Source organism: Myiozetetes cayanensis, unplaced genomic scaffold, assembly GCF_022539395.1.
Source record: "Myiozetetes cayanensis isolate MyiCay16 unplaced genomic scaffold, myiCay2020 scf28, whole genome shotgun sequence".
In the NCBI taxonomy this organism is placed as follows: domain Eukaryota; kingdom Metazoa; phylum Chordata; class Aves; order Passeriformes; family Tyrannidae; genus Myiozetetes; species Myiozetetes cayanensis.
The window spans coordinates 1,335,282-1,351,550 of record NW_026087499.1 but is presented as its reverse complement, the minus strand read 5'-3'; the positions used below and the strand labels follow the sequence as shown (position 1 = coordinate 1,351,550).

Below are 16,269 nucleotides of genomic sequence, written 5' to 3'. Positions count from 1 at the left end.
CCATGAAGGTCTGAAAGCATCTGGGGTCTGACTGAAAAAAACACAAAAATTCATTTGGATCTCACTGAAAAAAAAACAACACAAAACTTCATTTGCACCTTTTATCTGAGGATCTGTGCTTCCTTTACAACAAGGCTCAGACCTTGGGCTGAGTTGTCCCCATGTGCTGCAGTACTGAGTGTTACAAAAGCTGTCATTTTCCATTTGCTGTAAGTAACACACTCATTGGCATAACAAAGCAGAAATCTATCCAGCTGCTCAAACCTTGATCACACAGTTATGATGTTACGGTTTTATTTCCCTCTGGCACAGAAAAAAGGAAGCAAATTGAAAAAAGCCTCGAGTCTGGAAGAGGGTGAAGATGATTCGGATTCTCAAGGGAATTTAGCCAGGAGCTCTGCACATTACAGCAGGTTTGTTAACAAGTGATTGGACAGTTTTGTTTCTAAAAAAGATAACTTACATAATTGCACCACTAAATAGGTTTGCTTCAGGTCAAGATGCCAATTTGTTGGAGGCTGAAGGCATCTGGTGTATGGGCAGAGAAGAATCTGGTGTATGGGTAGACACAACATCATCAGAAGGATCTCTTGGTGCAGTTCAGACTAATTAGTAAAGCACAGTGGACCTTTTATGCATTTTGAGCCCTTAGTGGCTCATATATTTCTTTGCCCTGATTTATTTTAAAATACGGAAGGTAAGATTTATCCCTTAATTAATGGGAAATTAAAGAGTCTTCTCTTCCTAGGATAAACAGACAGAAGAAAACCATGAAGCTGTCCAGGGCCCTGTCTGACTTGGTGAAGTACACAAAGTCTGTTGGCATCCATGATGTTGAAAGTGAAAGTAGGTTGAACTAAACGTCTGCTGAAAATAGTTGCTGTACAAAAAAACCTGAAATGTTTTCACATATCTGCTTATTAAGAGGGGCAAGTGCTATGTAGCTTTGCAAGCTTTATCTGGATAATAAATAAATAAACAAGGAGATTACCTCTAATCTCCTCCTCTCTCCCTGCAGTCTCTTCCAGCTGGCAGGTTTCATCTTTCAGTGAAACCAAGGCCCACCAGATCCTGCAGCAGAAACCAGCCCAGTACCTGCGCTTCAACCAGCACCAGCTGTCCCGCATCTACCCGTCCTCGTACCGCGTGGACTCCAGCAACTACAACCCCCAGCCCTTCTGGAACGCCGGCTGCCAGCTGGGTGAGCAGCACAGGGGCAGCTTTGCTCTGCTCTGGGGGGGTGTTCTACAACCTCCAGCCCTGCTGGAACCCTGGCTGCCAGCTGGGTGATAAATGGAAATAAATGAACTTCTCAAGTGCAGGAGGGCCTCAGAGTTGAGCTCTTCTGGAGGGCTGCTCTCCCTCAAGACGTGATAGACATCACATAAGAGAATCCTTTTGCGTGAAACACCTGAGTTTCTGCATCTGAGAAGTCAGATCTGAATTTTTTTTTTTTTATTTTTAAACAGTTGCACTGAACTACCAGTCAGAGGGGAGAATGCTGCAACTGAACCGGGCCAAATTTAGTGCCAATGGGAACTGTGGCTATGTCCTCAAACCAAACTGCATGTGTCAAGGTAAGGACAGGGAGCCAAAGCAGTGGATCACTCACTGCAGGAGCAGATTGGGTGTGGAGCCTTGTTACAGTTTGTTTATAGATGCGTTTCTGATGCTAGAAGCAAACAAGCCAGAAGGTATTTATAAATGAAGTCACGTTGCACTTCCTTCACTTTATGTGACTTCCCATTCTTACAGGTGTCTTTAATCCAAATTCTGAAGACCCACTGCCTGGTCAGTTGAAGAAACAGTTGGTTCTAAGAATTATCAGTGGTCAACAACTCCCCAAACCACGTGATTCCATGCTGGGAGACAGAGGAGAGGTACTGGACAGTCGGTTCTTGTGTTGCATAAGGTTTATTTCCATAAGGGTGAGGATTTCACCTTCTGCAGTTGTCTGTCAGGGGTCACAGAACGTGAGGAAATTGGCTCATTGCCATCCCAGATCTTTAGGTGCTTTTCTTCACTTCTAAGCACCACAGCAATGGTTTGATGTTTTTCTTCCAATTGTCAACACAGTGTATCCAGGAGAAACAAAAAACAAATTCTTATCAACATAATAAGCAATTACAGATGGCTCAGGACCAGTTATTACTGAGACATTAAAGTGCAGTGCCCACATTGTAAAAACCATGTGTTTGAATTGCATCTTTGTCACTCATTTTTTCAATATTTGATACATTTTGTTTTTCAGATCATAGATCCATTTGTTGAAGTAGAAGTTATAGGCTTACCTGTGGATTGCTTCAAAGAGCAAACCAGAGTAGTTGATGACAATGGTAAGATTATCTGGGGTTTCATTTTTTTAAAGCTGAAACATCCTCTTTCAGGCAAGTTTTGTCCAGAAGGATTGGAGTAGATAGGATTTGGTGCCTATTATGACAAACCACTGACAATTTGATTTAAGCATTTTTTATGTTAATTAGACTCGGATCTTGAATTGTTTGACTGAGTTGGTAAAAAGTGCTGAGGGTCTTGGTGTAAAACAAGTCATTTGTCTTGTGAGTGTGAGAGAAGGCTGTTTTGAGCTTGCTGTGCTCAAAAGTAAGTCAGGTTGTCCAAACACCTGCTGAAACAAGGCCAAATTTAGATAAGGTCCTTGTTGTGTCTCCTGCTGAATCCAGGGGCAGTACTGGGTTCTGCAAGAACAAGATCAATCTTTTGGGAGAACTGGAATGGCATTGCAGTTCTGGCACTCCTTAGGCAGGCAGCCTGCTTTCTTCTCGTTGTTGTGACTGAAATCCCTCAAAGCTGGTCCTTCACTCCCAGGTTTTAACCCCATGTGGGAGGAAACGCTGGTGTTCACAGTCCACATGCCCGAGATTGCCCTGATCCGGTTCCTGGTGTGGGACCACGACCCCATCGGGCGGGATTTCATCGGGCAGAGGACAATAGCATTCAGCAGTATGATGCCAGGTAAGACACAGGGGGAAATCCCAAATTAGGGGGCTGGGACCTTTGTTCTGGGGTAACTGAAGGTTTAAATGCTGGATTACATTGTGTGCACGTGTCTGCTGCAGAAGTTTTGAGTTAGGACAAGAGACTGGAGTTTGGACCCTGAGTTCTCTGCCTTGGTCCTCTACTGACTTACATGGGGATGAAGATGGAATTGATTAACTCCAGGCTTTTGGGACTAGATTTTCAAAAATTGGGTAATTCTCTTAAGAAGGATGGCTAAATACTGAGGGCCTGGCAGGCTACCTGAGCCAGTTTTTGAAAACCACTAGTTTTGATTGTTCTTATGACTGTGAGTAACAGCTTAATGCAGAACATATAGTTACCCATTCTAGTGATGGGATCCAGGTTATTAAATGCCATTTGCTGATAGTTTCCCATTTCTGCTTTCAGTTCAGTCTTCGTTCAAAGGAAAGAAAAGAGTTGGTGTTTAAGATTTAAAGCCAACATCCAGTCTCAATAAACTGACCTTGGACGAAATGTTTGCAGTTTTAGAAATGGACTGTTAGCCCCCATGTGGTAAAGTTTAAGTCATGGGTTGACAGCAGCAATAACAGAGCCTGGATAAAGCAGGACATGGGTGTTTTTTTCATAAAATCAAAGGGACAAGAAGAAATGGCAGTGAAGTTTGTAAGTGGTGTGACCCAGGTAGCTGAGTGTGGCGAGGGGATGCACAGCCTGGATGCTTGTTGTGAGGAGGGGCTGGCAAAACCCTGCTGGCTTTCTCTTGCTGTTTGCAAAAGGAAGGTGCCCAGCTGCTCCTCCCGTGCCCTGCTCCCACTCAGCTCTGCCCACTCTGTTCCAGGTTACAGACACGTGTACCTGGAAGGCATAGAAGAGGCTTCCATCTTCGTCCACGTGGCCATCAATGACATCTGTGGTAAGGTGAGTGCCTCTGGGGCTGTGTGACACAGCTTGTGCACGGCAAGGAGCTCACAGGGCTCTGCAGCCCCCCAGGGAAGCCCAGGGGGTGAAGCTCCAAGCCAACACATTTGTTCACTTACAGTAAACTTCATCTCTGTGCTTGTCGTGGTGAGACCCTTCTGAACATCCACGGAGATCAAGAAAAATCGTAGGGAAAGTTACACCCGAGATTCTTGCAGTGCCTTTTTTGGGGAAGCCACAGGGGAAGGTTATTTAAGGTTATTTCCTTGAAGCACACACACAGTTATCTAAATCTGGTTGTGTCCAGCCCTGGGGCTGCACCTTACTGAGCCACAGCTGCACACCTGAACCCTCAGTGCTTGGTGCCTGCACAGCTTGTAAAGGCTCTGCCTGGTGCTTTTGCATTTTACATTTAATTAAATTCTTCAGGGTTATTTGCTTGGGTTTTTTTTCCATAACAACACTTAAAATGCAGAGGAAAAGTGATCCTTGTAATAGTTGTTGGGCTTATTTACACCCCATGTCTGTTATTAAGAGTGGATTTGCTTCACATGCCGGAAGAATACAACTCAGGGTTTCCACATCTAAATTCCCATGAAAGTAAAGCCCTGACTTCAAACTTGTCCTAGGCCAGCTAGAAACGAGAGAGCTTCTGTGCCCGCAGAGCACTGGATTTAGTGCCTTCTGTGCTATCCAAGTCCATGAAATCCCGGCAGCAAAGCCCTTACAGAGCCCTGGGCAGCCCGAGCTGTCCCTGGTACCGAGGTGCAATTCCGGCCCCGAGACTGCAGGAGGAGGCATCCCCCAGCCTGGGAATCCCAGCTGCTCCTCGGGAGGGGCGTGAAAGCGCTCCTTAAAAAGGAGAACGGCTTTCTAAGCTGCTAAATTTCGGTCCCCCATTAGTTACCTACAGCTTCCCGGTCTCTGCCCTTGACAGCAGCGTTTGATGGCAGGGGCAACGCTCACAGTCTTTGGGAATGTTTTAAGTGTTTTCAATTCACATCTCCTTTGGCAACATTGCAGGGCATTCTGTCTCCTTTCATCCTGACTTTACTGAGCCTTTCATAATTACTTGCTCTTAGAGGCTTCTCCAGGAGCCACTGGCTGGTGATAGTTGTAGTTTGCAGTAGGGTGACCTGCCCATTTAAACTTTGGCAGCTACTTTGAGGACATAAGGCCCTTGTGTGTCACAGTGTCTCCTCCCTGTCCTTACCCATTACCCTCCAAACTACTGCACTGATCTGTTTTTCCAGTTGCTTTACTCCCTTTTCATCCCTTATTGCTTCTCATTATCACTGCAGTCTCTTTGGGTTGGCTGGTGTTGAGAACCTGGTGCTGTGCACTGACATAATTAAAATATAGGGATTTGGAAGGAAAGCTGGTTGTGGGGGTTTTAATTTATAATTTTTAATAAAAACTACTGAAAATATGGAACAAGTATTACACAGCCCTTTCTGCTTTGGTCTCTGTCAATCACTTTCTGCTTTGACTTTCGGTTAACAGAGTTCTGTCAAAGCTAGAATTATTTCTCTGTTTCCCCTATCTTAATTATGGGCCAGTTAAAAATCAGCCCAGTTATCAGCCTGGCTTTACCCATCCTTTATTAATCCAGAGCCTCAAATGCAAACATTAACCTTTTAGGGCTTTTTTATAAATGGAGATATTCCACCAGCTCAGTAGCTTGATATTACTAAAGCAGAGTTTTCAATTTTTTTTTCACCTCCACTTGTGTGTAGCTGAAATCTCTTCCATATTGCTCTGTTCCCTGGAGAGACTTTTCTCTGTTCCTGTCTCTTCTGTGGTGTGTTCACGTATTGCAGAATTTTGGTGGTTTTCTAGGTGTGCCTATCTCTGAGACCCTCCCTCACTGTTATTTTGCCTTTGCTCTGTCTGTTTGTGATTTCAGTGGGCTTCTCTATGTCAAAAAAGTCTCCTTTTAGAAGCAGAGCGTTTTTAGACGCCTTGAAGGTACCCCTCCTGTCTGGGGAGGTGCAGTGACACCACCACACACCTGCATGCCTTAATTGGTAGCTTCATTAGCATCCATGTTCCTTATTAGCATTTTCAAGCTCTCCAACCCGTGGAACATGAGTTGTGACATTTGACTTGGTCACTTCTGTTGGGTCATTGGCAGCCAGAGAGCCCTCCCTGTGTGAGGCAGATCCAGGATAAAGGTCCTTCCATAGCCTCTCTCATTTGTCTGAGTCTCTCCCTCTCCTGCCTTTTCTCTCCAGTGCAATAATTGAAACCCCTCCTTTCACGTGGAAAAGAACATTAACAGTGAATCGTTTGCTAAATTGTGGAAAAGCCTCTTGTGCTGTTTTTAAGTCTCCCTCAGAGAATGAGGCAGCCCTGCAGAAGCTGGGCTCGAAGCTGCAAGCACAGTGTCCTGGATCTCCCTCACAACTGCTCTCTTTTTGGCTTTTTCCCTCGTTTAAAACTTTTTCTTTCTCTAAGTTAACCAAGTTTGCCTTTGGATTCTTGAATCACTCCACTGATTCAAGCAATAGTGTCCAGCTTAACAAAGCTGCACCAAACAAGCCAGAATGAACCCGGGGCCCTGCACTGCGTGTCACCCATTCCATCGGTGCTTTCCTTTTCTTTTTGGTGGATATTATTTGTGTGTGTGTTTGTGTGACAGTTTTTTCTGGGTTTTGCAAATATTGTCTGGTTTCTATAGCAAAAGTTCATGTACTTGCCAACTTGTCTCACAGTAATCCAAGCAGACTGTTCAATAACCTGGCTGCCACAGAAGGTTTCCCAGTATTTAAGTTACAATTTCCTTGCCTTGTGTGGGAAAAATCAATCCTTACCTTCCTTTACCTTATCCTAAGGGGTGTTTTAGGCGTCTTTTTAATCATGTCCTACTCACACTGGAGGTGGGCATGTGGTAACTAAACTTCAGTCAATTATGAAAATAATAGTGTGAATGCTTTCACTGGGCTGAGTGTGAGCAAAGGAACCTGGATGCCACATGGCAGGTTGGGCAGCACACGGAGGGCTCTCTGCACAGGGCAGCCAATGTCTGCCCATTAAATCCTGCAGGGCAGCACTGGAAATGCAGGAACAGGCACTCAAATATTTATTGGGGGGTGAGAGACCATTGTAATTTAAATGAGACATTTCTGTGCCATTGTTTGGCACCGCAGAGATGTGACCTCACATGACATCACAGGGTGAAAATTGAACTGACAGCGAGTGCCAGCAGGCCGGGATGCTGAGCAGGTCCTGTCACAGGGCTCTGACAGTGCCTTTCAGTGCCAGGCTGGTGGACCCTGGGTTTATCCAGTCCTTGTGCTGCAGCTGCTACAGAGCCTGATCTAACTGGGCAACCAGGAGAACAGAGGAGGAGCAGCTTAGCAGGGCAGTTCCTCTGCCTGCTGGGAGTGGTTTGGGTGTAGGAGGCTGTACCTGCAGAGCAACCAACACCGTACCGGGCATTGGCCTCGTTTAAAAGTTGGCAAGTGCAGCTGGAATGCTTACAGGAATGCTGACACTGCTCCCTGACATGTGAATCACCTGTATGATGGTGGGAGATTTATGATGGTGAATTTGTGTGTTTAGTGCTTTCATAAGTAGTGAAGAATATGAAGAACTGTACTGTTACACTGACTAACTTCCCTTGTTTATAGTGTGTTCCCTCAGTGATGAGAACATACACGAGTGTCTTTGGATAAGTGTTGTATGGTAGGAAATTACCATAGAAATTGAAATATTTGGTGATCATTTGTCTGCATATAGTTACCTGCTATTCATGATAGTGCTCAATTCGATTGAAGTGTAAATCTCTTTTAGACTGAAAAAATATTCTATATTATGGCCAGCATTTATTTCCCAGCAGTTCCTAGAGAATGCATTTCCAGCTTGTAATTTCAATACATATGTTTTGGGTGAAACTGAGAAACTCTTCAGCTTTCAGAATGAGATCCTTGTAGACAGAAATAATTCCTTTTTTATTGCTTTGTCTTTTCAATATCTCTAATGTTTATGTAGATGTTATAAGTAGCTACATGCTAGAAAGGGATGGCAAATACAGAGATGAGTGTGGCTGGAAAACGTTATCTAAAAACATAACTGCCAAAAAAAAAAAAAAAAGAGATGTGATATTTTGCAAAGCTGGTGTTAGTGATTTTTTTTCATTTTCAGTCCCTGTCCTATTTCTGGTTTAGTTCTCATGCTGGTGACAGGAATACGGCAGGAGGCTCTGTGTGTGGATGATCATTTGCTCGTGAGTTCCAGCACCCAAAGGCAGAGAGCTGTGTTTTTTCTGTGAAGGGCTTTTTATATTGGTACCTGTGTATTTGTTTTGCAGGCCAAGCCAGCTCTCGGTCTAAAAGGGCTGTTTCTCAGAAATCCAAAGCAGGCCTCTCTGGACAGTCATGCTGCTGGGCAGCTGCACCGCAAACCTTCCTTTAGCAGCCACCTGCTGCGGCGCACGGCCAGCGCCCCCACCAAGAGCCAGAAGAAGAACAAGAAGGGCTTTCCCGAGATCGCTTTTGACACGAAGGACGCCGGCTCGGAAGGGGCCGGGGAGGACCGGGAAGGGGACGCTGCCTCCCAGCCCCGCTTCGTGCAAGAGCCGGAAAGCGCTTCTCCGTCCCCAGCTCCCCGGGATGGCGCCGGCGGGGAGGCGGCTGCCCAGGGGGGGAAAGGTAAGGCCCAAGGGTCTGGTAAGGGCCAGAGCCAGAGCTGTGCCCGGGCAGGGGCTGCCCTCAGCGAGCCCCTGCCGCGGGCGCAGCGCGTGCGGCCGCAGGAGCCGGCGGGCGAGAAGCAGAGCGTGTTCGCGCGCTGCGCCATCAACGGCTCGGGCAGCATCGGCGTGGCCACCAACTGCATGAGGTGCATGGTCGGCTCCAGGGACAGCCCCGACCCGGAGGGCCCGTGGGCCGAGCGCGCTCCCCGCGAGCGGGGCGGCGGCGCCGCGGCGGAGGAGAGGCTGGAGCTCAGGACCTGGGTGGTGAGAGCCCAGCCCAGGCCCCAGGCAGACCCGCAGCCCCCCGGCAGCGCCGCCGACCCCGCCGGGAGCGCCCGGCCCCTCGTGACCCCCGGCAAGAGGAGCGCTGACTGTAAATGTCACGGAGGGAAGGCTCACTCCCGGCAGCGCTGGCAGGGCCAGGCAGGTGGCAAGTACGGAAGCACTGTCAACCTGGTTGCGGCCAGCAATGGCTCTATATCCTCCAACTCCAGCAGTCTAGAAAGCCTTGGAAGCCCAGAATTCCCCAGGCACTGGTCTGAACCTTCTCGAAGGCAAGTGGGCACCCTTCAGAGGGAAATGAACGCCTTGTTCGTTCAAAAGTTGGAGGAAATTCGAAGTAAATCCCCTATATTCTTTACTGGTAAGACCAGATTTTCTTCACCCTTCCCCACTGTAGATCACGTCGTCGTCTCAGCTTCTGCATAGCATCTTTGCTTAGAGGCTCCTCCATGTTGTTTTGCTGTCAAGAGCTCTTTTTTTTTTTCTTTTTTAATTTTGGCAATGACAGAAAAAAAGTCTGCATAAATATTTTTCTTTTATTTTTTGTAGACGTGTCTGGTCTAGATTAGTCCTTTCCATGCCTAGTGAACCATCTGCAGTAGTAACACTGTCAGTAGTCCATGAGTGTTTGGGTTGTGTGTTCAGGGTTTTTTGTTTCCTTGCTTTTCCTGGTGAATGTGGTATGATACTAAGTCAATTTTAAGATCCAAACCAGAGCATTGAGTGAGATTGAACGTGGGAAACCCATATCAGGAAACAATATTTCCATTATCAGTCCTTGTGTTTCACTGAGGGATATCCACACCAGGAATGAGGTCCAATGTGCACTCTGCTAACATTAACCAGTTCCTTCCTCAAAGAACTTGCAGAAGTACTGCCACGAATCCAGGGATTACTGGATGGAATTCCCTGCTCTGGGTTATTCAGGAGATCCCATTCTATAAGCACAGCAGCCCATTCTGATCCTAAATGTGTAAATTCCCAGCATGCAAACATTTACAGATTCACTCAGGGCTCCACAGACCCTGCCTGTCCCCTGAGGGCACAGCTGCACAGCACGAAGCAGCAGAGTGTGAGCTGATGTTCCCTGACATCAGCCGGGCTGGGCCACTCTTGGAATCTCCCACTGCAAAGCAGAATGTGTCCAGTTGGGGCACAGCTGCTAAAACTGCCCCGTTTTAGAGCTGTTTAGAGGCAGAAATAGGTCTGTGGTCACTGGGACCGTGAACTGTGTGTTTGTACAGATGGAAAGTGGAACAGAGGCAATCAAAGTATACATTTTAATAAGGAAAATGGCTTTTTTTTCCCCCTCCTGATTTGGCAGGAGGGGGAGAGAAGGAAAGAGATTTTGACAAGAGTTTTCTGTTTCTTAGAATTGTAAAGAGGAAGAAAAGAAATAGAGCTTTTGGCTGTGACTCTGAGAGTTTCTCTTCAAACTCCTCCCCCTTGTCCTTAATTGTCCACTGATGGTTCCATTTTCAGGAACAGGGAAGTGACTTTGGTGCTTCTGAAGATGTAATTCTTTTCTCAGTAACAGATTCTGACTGCCCACCTAGAGGGGGCTTCTTTGCAAGCCTCGTCCAGAAATTTAAGATATTTTATTTGTTTGATCTATTTAATCTGGTTGGGTGTCTACAATTCTTCTTCTGGTTGGTTTTTTTGGGTTTTTTTAAATGTATTTTTCCATTATCTGCTCTGAGCTTTTAGGAAAATACCAGGACAGTGGGAGGGGAGATGTTTGCCGCTTCCCGTGACTTGCAGTTGATCCAAGGCAGCAGAGCTCTTTCTGTGCCTAAATTATTGGCATCAGGCTTTTCACAGGCTCTGAGTGGTGTGACACATGAAACCATTTCCCATTATCAGTGCCAGCTCCCCTGCCAGCCCCCCGAGCCACTAAACAAATATTGTGATATGCTTGAAATTTGATTAAATCCATCTGACTTCCCAAGCATGGAATCAGCAAACCCTTCAAACGGTGAACCGGTGCCTTGGCCTGGGCGCTGCTGGTGCAGTGACAGCCCCTCTGTTTGCACAAACAGCTCCCTTCCCATCCTGCAAGGCCATGCCTTGGGCCAGGAAACCAAGGAAACAGCCCTGGGAGCGGGGCTGCCCTTTGGAATCAACATTCTGCTGCTGGGAAGTGCCCCAAGGACAGGACAGGAAACTCGAGTCTCTCCTTCTCCCTCTGAGGCACAGCATTCCATTTTCCAGTGTTCTGCCTTCCAAGCGTGCCTCAGTCTGTGCTGGTGGCCAAGCCTGCATGGGGAAAAGGAGGCTCCTTAGTCTGATCACCTCTGGGCTTTTCCTCACGCTCTTCCAGACACTGGGAATCTGGGAATGTTGCATTTTGCTTAGGGGCACGTGTTCCTTCTTCCCTTCTGACACTCCCAGCTGATGGCACACAGGCCAGGGAACAGCCTTTTCCTGTCACTGAGCTCCCTGTGCCAGCTGGAAATCCTGGTGCTGAAGGAAAGGCAGGTGTTTCCTGGGCAGTTTTTGGTAGTGCAGGTGATTGTTTTTCCAAAGCAATAGGAGAGGGCTTTGTAGAAGAGGAGACCATCTTCCTCTGGGCAACCTGCTCTAGTGGAAGGTGCCCTTGCCTGTGTCAGGGGGGTTCAAACTAGATGGTTTCTAAGGTCCCTTCCAAGCCAAACCATTCTGGGATTCCATGACTCCATTCCCCTCTCCAGTGGAGTGCATTTCTTCAACACTAACAAAAATTGTCTGTCTTCTTCTATGACAAAATAATGGACTTAATACTGTCCATTTATGGATTCCATTGAGTGCTCTGGTTGGTCAGAAATTCTTAGGATCCTACGAACACGTGTGAATATTCCTGTGTGTTTCCTTTCCCTCCCTCAGCACTAATTTATCCTGTTACCTGCACCTGCCTTCCCTACATTAACTGGATTTTTCCTCTGTTCTGTCCTATTATTCGACATGCACACTCTCTAGTTAAGAACTGAAAGGACAAGCAAGTCAAAGGTAACTCTCTGCTGAGTGTCCCTGCCTCGAGCCCCCTGTTGCCTGTGTTCCTGGTTTGTGTTTGTCCCCTGTCCTGTGCTCCTGAGGTGTTGTGTGGCTCTGGAATGCATGTCAGCCCCGTGCCCTGGAGCTGTGGGAAGGGCTGTGTTTGGCATGGTTGCTTTGGCCCTCAGGGGACAGGCCATAGACACTGAGGGGGATGGAGCATTTTCTCCAGCTGATTCTTCAGGGTTGTACTGTCAGCCTGCTGTTCGTGAACCCTCTGTCTGTAGAGTTTTTGAAAAAGAAGTTACCAAGTTTTGGATTTTTTTTTTTTTTAGGAGAACAAAGTCTGTTTGAAGTTTTCATTTTGTTTTTAAAAGTCCCATTGCCAACATTCCACTGTGCCATCTGGACCATTTGTAATCCGCTCCACGAGTCCTGTGCTGCTTCTCTCCTGAGCAGCTGCTCACTGGGATCATGTCTGCTGGCTGGGCACTGGTGTTCTGATTATTGTACATGGGCTGGTTGGCATCATACACTGACCCTGGGAGAGCTGGAAGGAAGGGAAGGAGCCATTCAAGCTGGGCTGGATAGTGGAGGAAGGAAACTTAGTTCACAAAAGGGGACAAAAAGGACACAAATTGCTGGGCACTGTTGCTGTTTGATAAGAAAACCAGAACAGTCATATGGTGCTGCTGTGCATGGACTGAGATTTGTGAAACAACAGGGCTTTGGGCAGCTAAAACTGAATGAGCAGAGATTTTCGCTGCCTTTCGCCTGGCGTCTGAATCCATGAGTTATTTTAAGAATCATGATTTATATACTCAATTACTACCTCGAAAACAAAATGATAACACAGAAGGAATAAATCTTTGTGGGAACTGTGGTTTGTGAGAGGTGATTAACCCTGTATCTCTGCTTCTTTCTTTTTCCTCTCTTTCCATGCCTCCCAAGCAGACGTCTGCCATTTCTCCATGCAGAGGTCAGTCACTTCTTTGTGCAGCCTAGAAACGATCACAGAGGAGCCTGTTCTTGCCAGTGAAACCCATCACTGCAGCCTTGTCTTCCCTCTGCCCGTTACCCCTTACAGTGACTCTGAAGAAGGGTCAGTGTCTGACCACTCCACCGAGGCTCGATCAGAAGGAAGCAGCACATCCAACCAGCCTCAGGAATCTCCACTCACCAGAGAACAAAGGACAAATCTGGCTGCAGAAGATCAAGTGCAGGTTGTCCCAGGAGCAGCTGACACAAGTGTAGTAGCCCAGGAAGATGAGAGGACAAGCATGGCAGGAGGTGTCTCAGAAGAAGGTGGCTGGGCCCAGGTGTGCAGGAAGGCTGAAGCTCAGCGTGCGTTGGCAGCACATCCCCAAAGAGCCAGGCTGGCAGCGGCAGCAGATCACAGTGCTGGCCAACCTGCTGGAAACTGCCAGGAGCAAAACCACCAACCAGGGCAGGTACTGATGGACAGGAAAAACACCTCTGAATCCAAAGGGCACAAACTGGGGGCAGCAGCTGTTCTTCCACAGCAGAGCAGTGGCATCAGCAGCATGCAGGCAGGCACTCTCCAGAAGGGCTGGGCTGCACAGGCTCTGCCTGCCTCTGTTCCTCACACGAGCTCTTACGTGACAGCGAGGAGGGCAAAGAGTGACATCCCGAAGGCGTCGGGCTGCCCAGCCCAGCCCCCGGGCAGCCTGTCCCCAGCAGCAGAGGTGTACTTCGATGCCACTGGCAACGACCGCATCTGGAGCAAGCTGGACGGCAGCAGCCACCGCGACAGCATGTCCTCGTCCTCCAGCATGTCCTCCAACGACACCGTCATCGACCTGTCCCTGCCCAACCTGGCCCGCAAGAGCCTCCCCGACCTCGGCCTGCGCCAGGACCCCCTGGAGCCCCTGGAGCCCCTGGCCATCCGCAGGGGGCTGCGCCCACGCTCGGCCACCACCTGCACCAACGAGATGCCACTGGTGAGCAAGAGCAAGTCCAACCCCAACCTGAGGTCTGGGCAGCTGCCGGCAGATGAGCTGTGCCCCCGGCCCCTGGCCAGGAGCCCTCAGGATGCCTTCTCGTCCATCCCTAGAAGGCACACCTGGAGCAGGCTCTACATGGAAAGCCTCAGACAGTCTTCCAACAAATCCAAAGCCTGCGATACGGTTGGGAACAGCCAGGCAAAATCCAAGAGCCTGGGAGACCTCACCTCTGACGACATAGTGTGCACGTTCGAGAGCAAGTACCGCAGCATCAGCAGGAGCTTCGTCACGCGCTCCATGCGGGAGCAGCGCCGCTCCTCGGGCCTGAGGCCCCCGGCCAAGTCCCGGGACGAGCTGACGGAGCAGCTGAAGAAGCTGACGGCCTTCCAGCAGGAGAACGACATCACGTCCCCCATCAGCGTGGAGCCCGGCGAGTCGGAGGAGGAGGGGGAGAGCGCGGGGCTGCTGCGCCGCTCGTCCTCGCGCAGCCAGAGCCGCGTGCGCTACATCGCCAACAGGGCCCGGCAGGCCCAGGAGAGGCAGCGGCTGCAGGGGCTGGGGCAGCTCGGGGGGAGCCCCATCGAGGAGAGGGGCAACCCCGAGGGGGCCTGCAGCGTGGCCAGGGCTGTGTGCATGGACGTGGCCGCCCCCCGTGCTCACAGCGCAGCCCAAGGCCCAGCCCGACTGCGGCGCGGACACCGAGGTGTTCTTCATGCTCAAACTGTGACCCGGGGCTCTGAGCGAGGCAATGTTTACACTCCTGTCCCAGCAAAGCACAGCCCTGGGGGGCACAGAGCAGCCTGCCAGGGCTCAGTGCTTCCTGGCCCCCCCTCGCCTCCAAGGGTGCTTAATGTCAGGACTCCAAAAGAATAGATGAGTATTCTTTTTTAGTTACACTTTTGCCAGCCTCCAGTTCGGCCTCCTGTTCGTGTGACCACTTCTTGCATCCGCAGTTTGCTCTGTGCAAATCTCTTGGTCTTGGCTAATTTCAGTAATTCTTCTTACCACGGGTAATCTTGATGTTTAGTAGCTCAATGTGATGCTAGCGACAGCTAAGGTAAATTTTGCTCTTACAAATTGTGGATCCATGAGAGGAGGCTGGACTTCAAATCATGTTCCCTGTTCTATTTTCTGGAAGAGTTTGAGGCCTCTGAGGGTGCCTTCTCTGGAAAATAGTCAGAATTGCAGTGGAATTAATAATGTAGTAGATAAAGTCTGTCTTCCATCATGGACCTGCTTATTTCAGTGAAAATCCATATTTTCTCTTTGAAGAAGAGCTCTCTTGTTCCAAAGCAATGCTTTTTTAAGCCCAGCCTGTTTATATATATAAATATATATATATATATATATAGACCTGTGTGTATGCAAAAATATGTCTGCACATGTATGGGCACATGCACACCCTGCACCTGAACTGTGACTGCTCCTTGTCCCCAGGCATCACCTGAGGGAAGGAGACAGGAGGGAGAAGGGAATGGCTGCACAGGGCATGCCTTCTGCCTGGACTTCAGAGACGGCTGAGGAGTGTGCTGGTCAGCTCTGGGAACAGCACCGCCCCTGCTGAGGGTATTTTACCAATGCTGCTGTACATAGCACTTTTGGGATGAATTTTACTATTTCTGTATTGCACTGCCATGCAAAATTTTCAATGATATGTTTAAAAAAGAGAGATATTTAATTTTTTTAGATGGACGTATTTAGAATTAAATAACAGCCTAAACAGAGTAATAATTTTTCCTCCCCACTTTTTTTTTTTTACTTTTTATTTTTAGGGATGTTGTCGTGTCCCCCCCCCAATTATGATGTCATTTATTATAGATGTACATTTTATCAGTGATGGAGAGCAATGTTTACTGAGATGCATTTTAAGAGAAACAGAGGTTTAATTTTATTTCAGGCTCCATAGAGTCCCAATTATTGAGAGGATATTTTGCCTTTGTAATGATTCTTTTGCGTATATTACAAACTCTAAAGATTTGTTTGTAAAACCACCTTACACTACTAAAATAAACATATTTAACCCTCCGGCTCTTGACTCTCTAGCTGTAACAAAACACTGCGGTTTGGGATACACAAACATGGTTAACTTTACCTGCTTTGTTTGAAAACCTCCTCTGTGGATAACATTTCATTTTGCTCTTTTTCAGAGCGGTAGCCAGGTCAGACCCAGCTCAACTCCAGCAGAACACGTGCGAGTCTTGGCAGAGCTGTGTGAGACAGCACAGGGGCCAAAGCCTGGCTGGGAGGAGGAGCTCTGTAACACAGAGAGAACCCAAGGAGCCAGTGGGTTCTCCTACAGCTGTGCCAGGAGCACAGGTGACCCTGTTTCATCCCTCAGGAAGTTGGAAGTCTGGCTGAAATGCTGCAGCCAAGTTTTGCTCCTCATGTGTCTTGCTCCAAACTCCCTTCTATTCCTATCGCTGCAAAGTGCACAGTGCAGCTGTTCCTCAGCTCACACTGCTG

General features: G+C 48.2%; 1 protein-coding gene across 1 annotated transcript in view; it reads left to right on the top strand.

Annotated features, from left to right (window-relative positions):
- The window catches only part of PLCH2 (phospholipase C eta 2), a 64,326-nt gene extending 49,645 nt beyond the window's left edge, over nucleotides 1–14,681 (top strand). The window contains 11 exon segments of the mRNA XM_050322414.1: nucleotides 313–413; nucleotides 749–846; nucleotides 1,019–1,201; nucleotides 1,470–1,577; nucleotides 1,756–1,880; nucleotides 2,252–2,336; nucleotides 2,827–2,973; nucleotides 3,818–3,897; nucleotides 8,210–9,233; nucleotides 12,797–14,450; nucleotides 14,452–14,681. Of these exon segments, the coding sequence (XP_050178371.1) occupies nucleotides 313–413; nucleotides 749–846; nucleotides 1,019–1,201; nucleotides 1,470–1,577; nucleotides 1,756–1,880; nucleotides 2,252–2,336; nucleotides 2,827–2,973; nucleotides 3,818–3,897; nucleotides 8,210–9,233; nucleotides 12,797–14,450; nucleotides 14,452–14,533 (3,687 nt within the window). The 3' untranslated portion in view covers nucleotides 14,534–14,681.
- The last annotated feature ends 1,588 nt before the right edge of the window (nucleotides 14,682–16,269 follow it).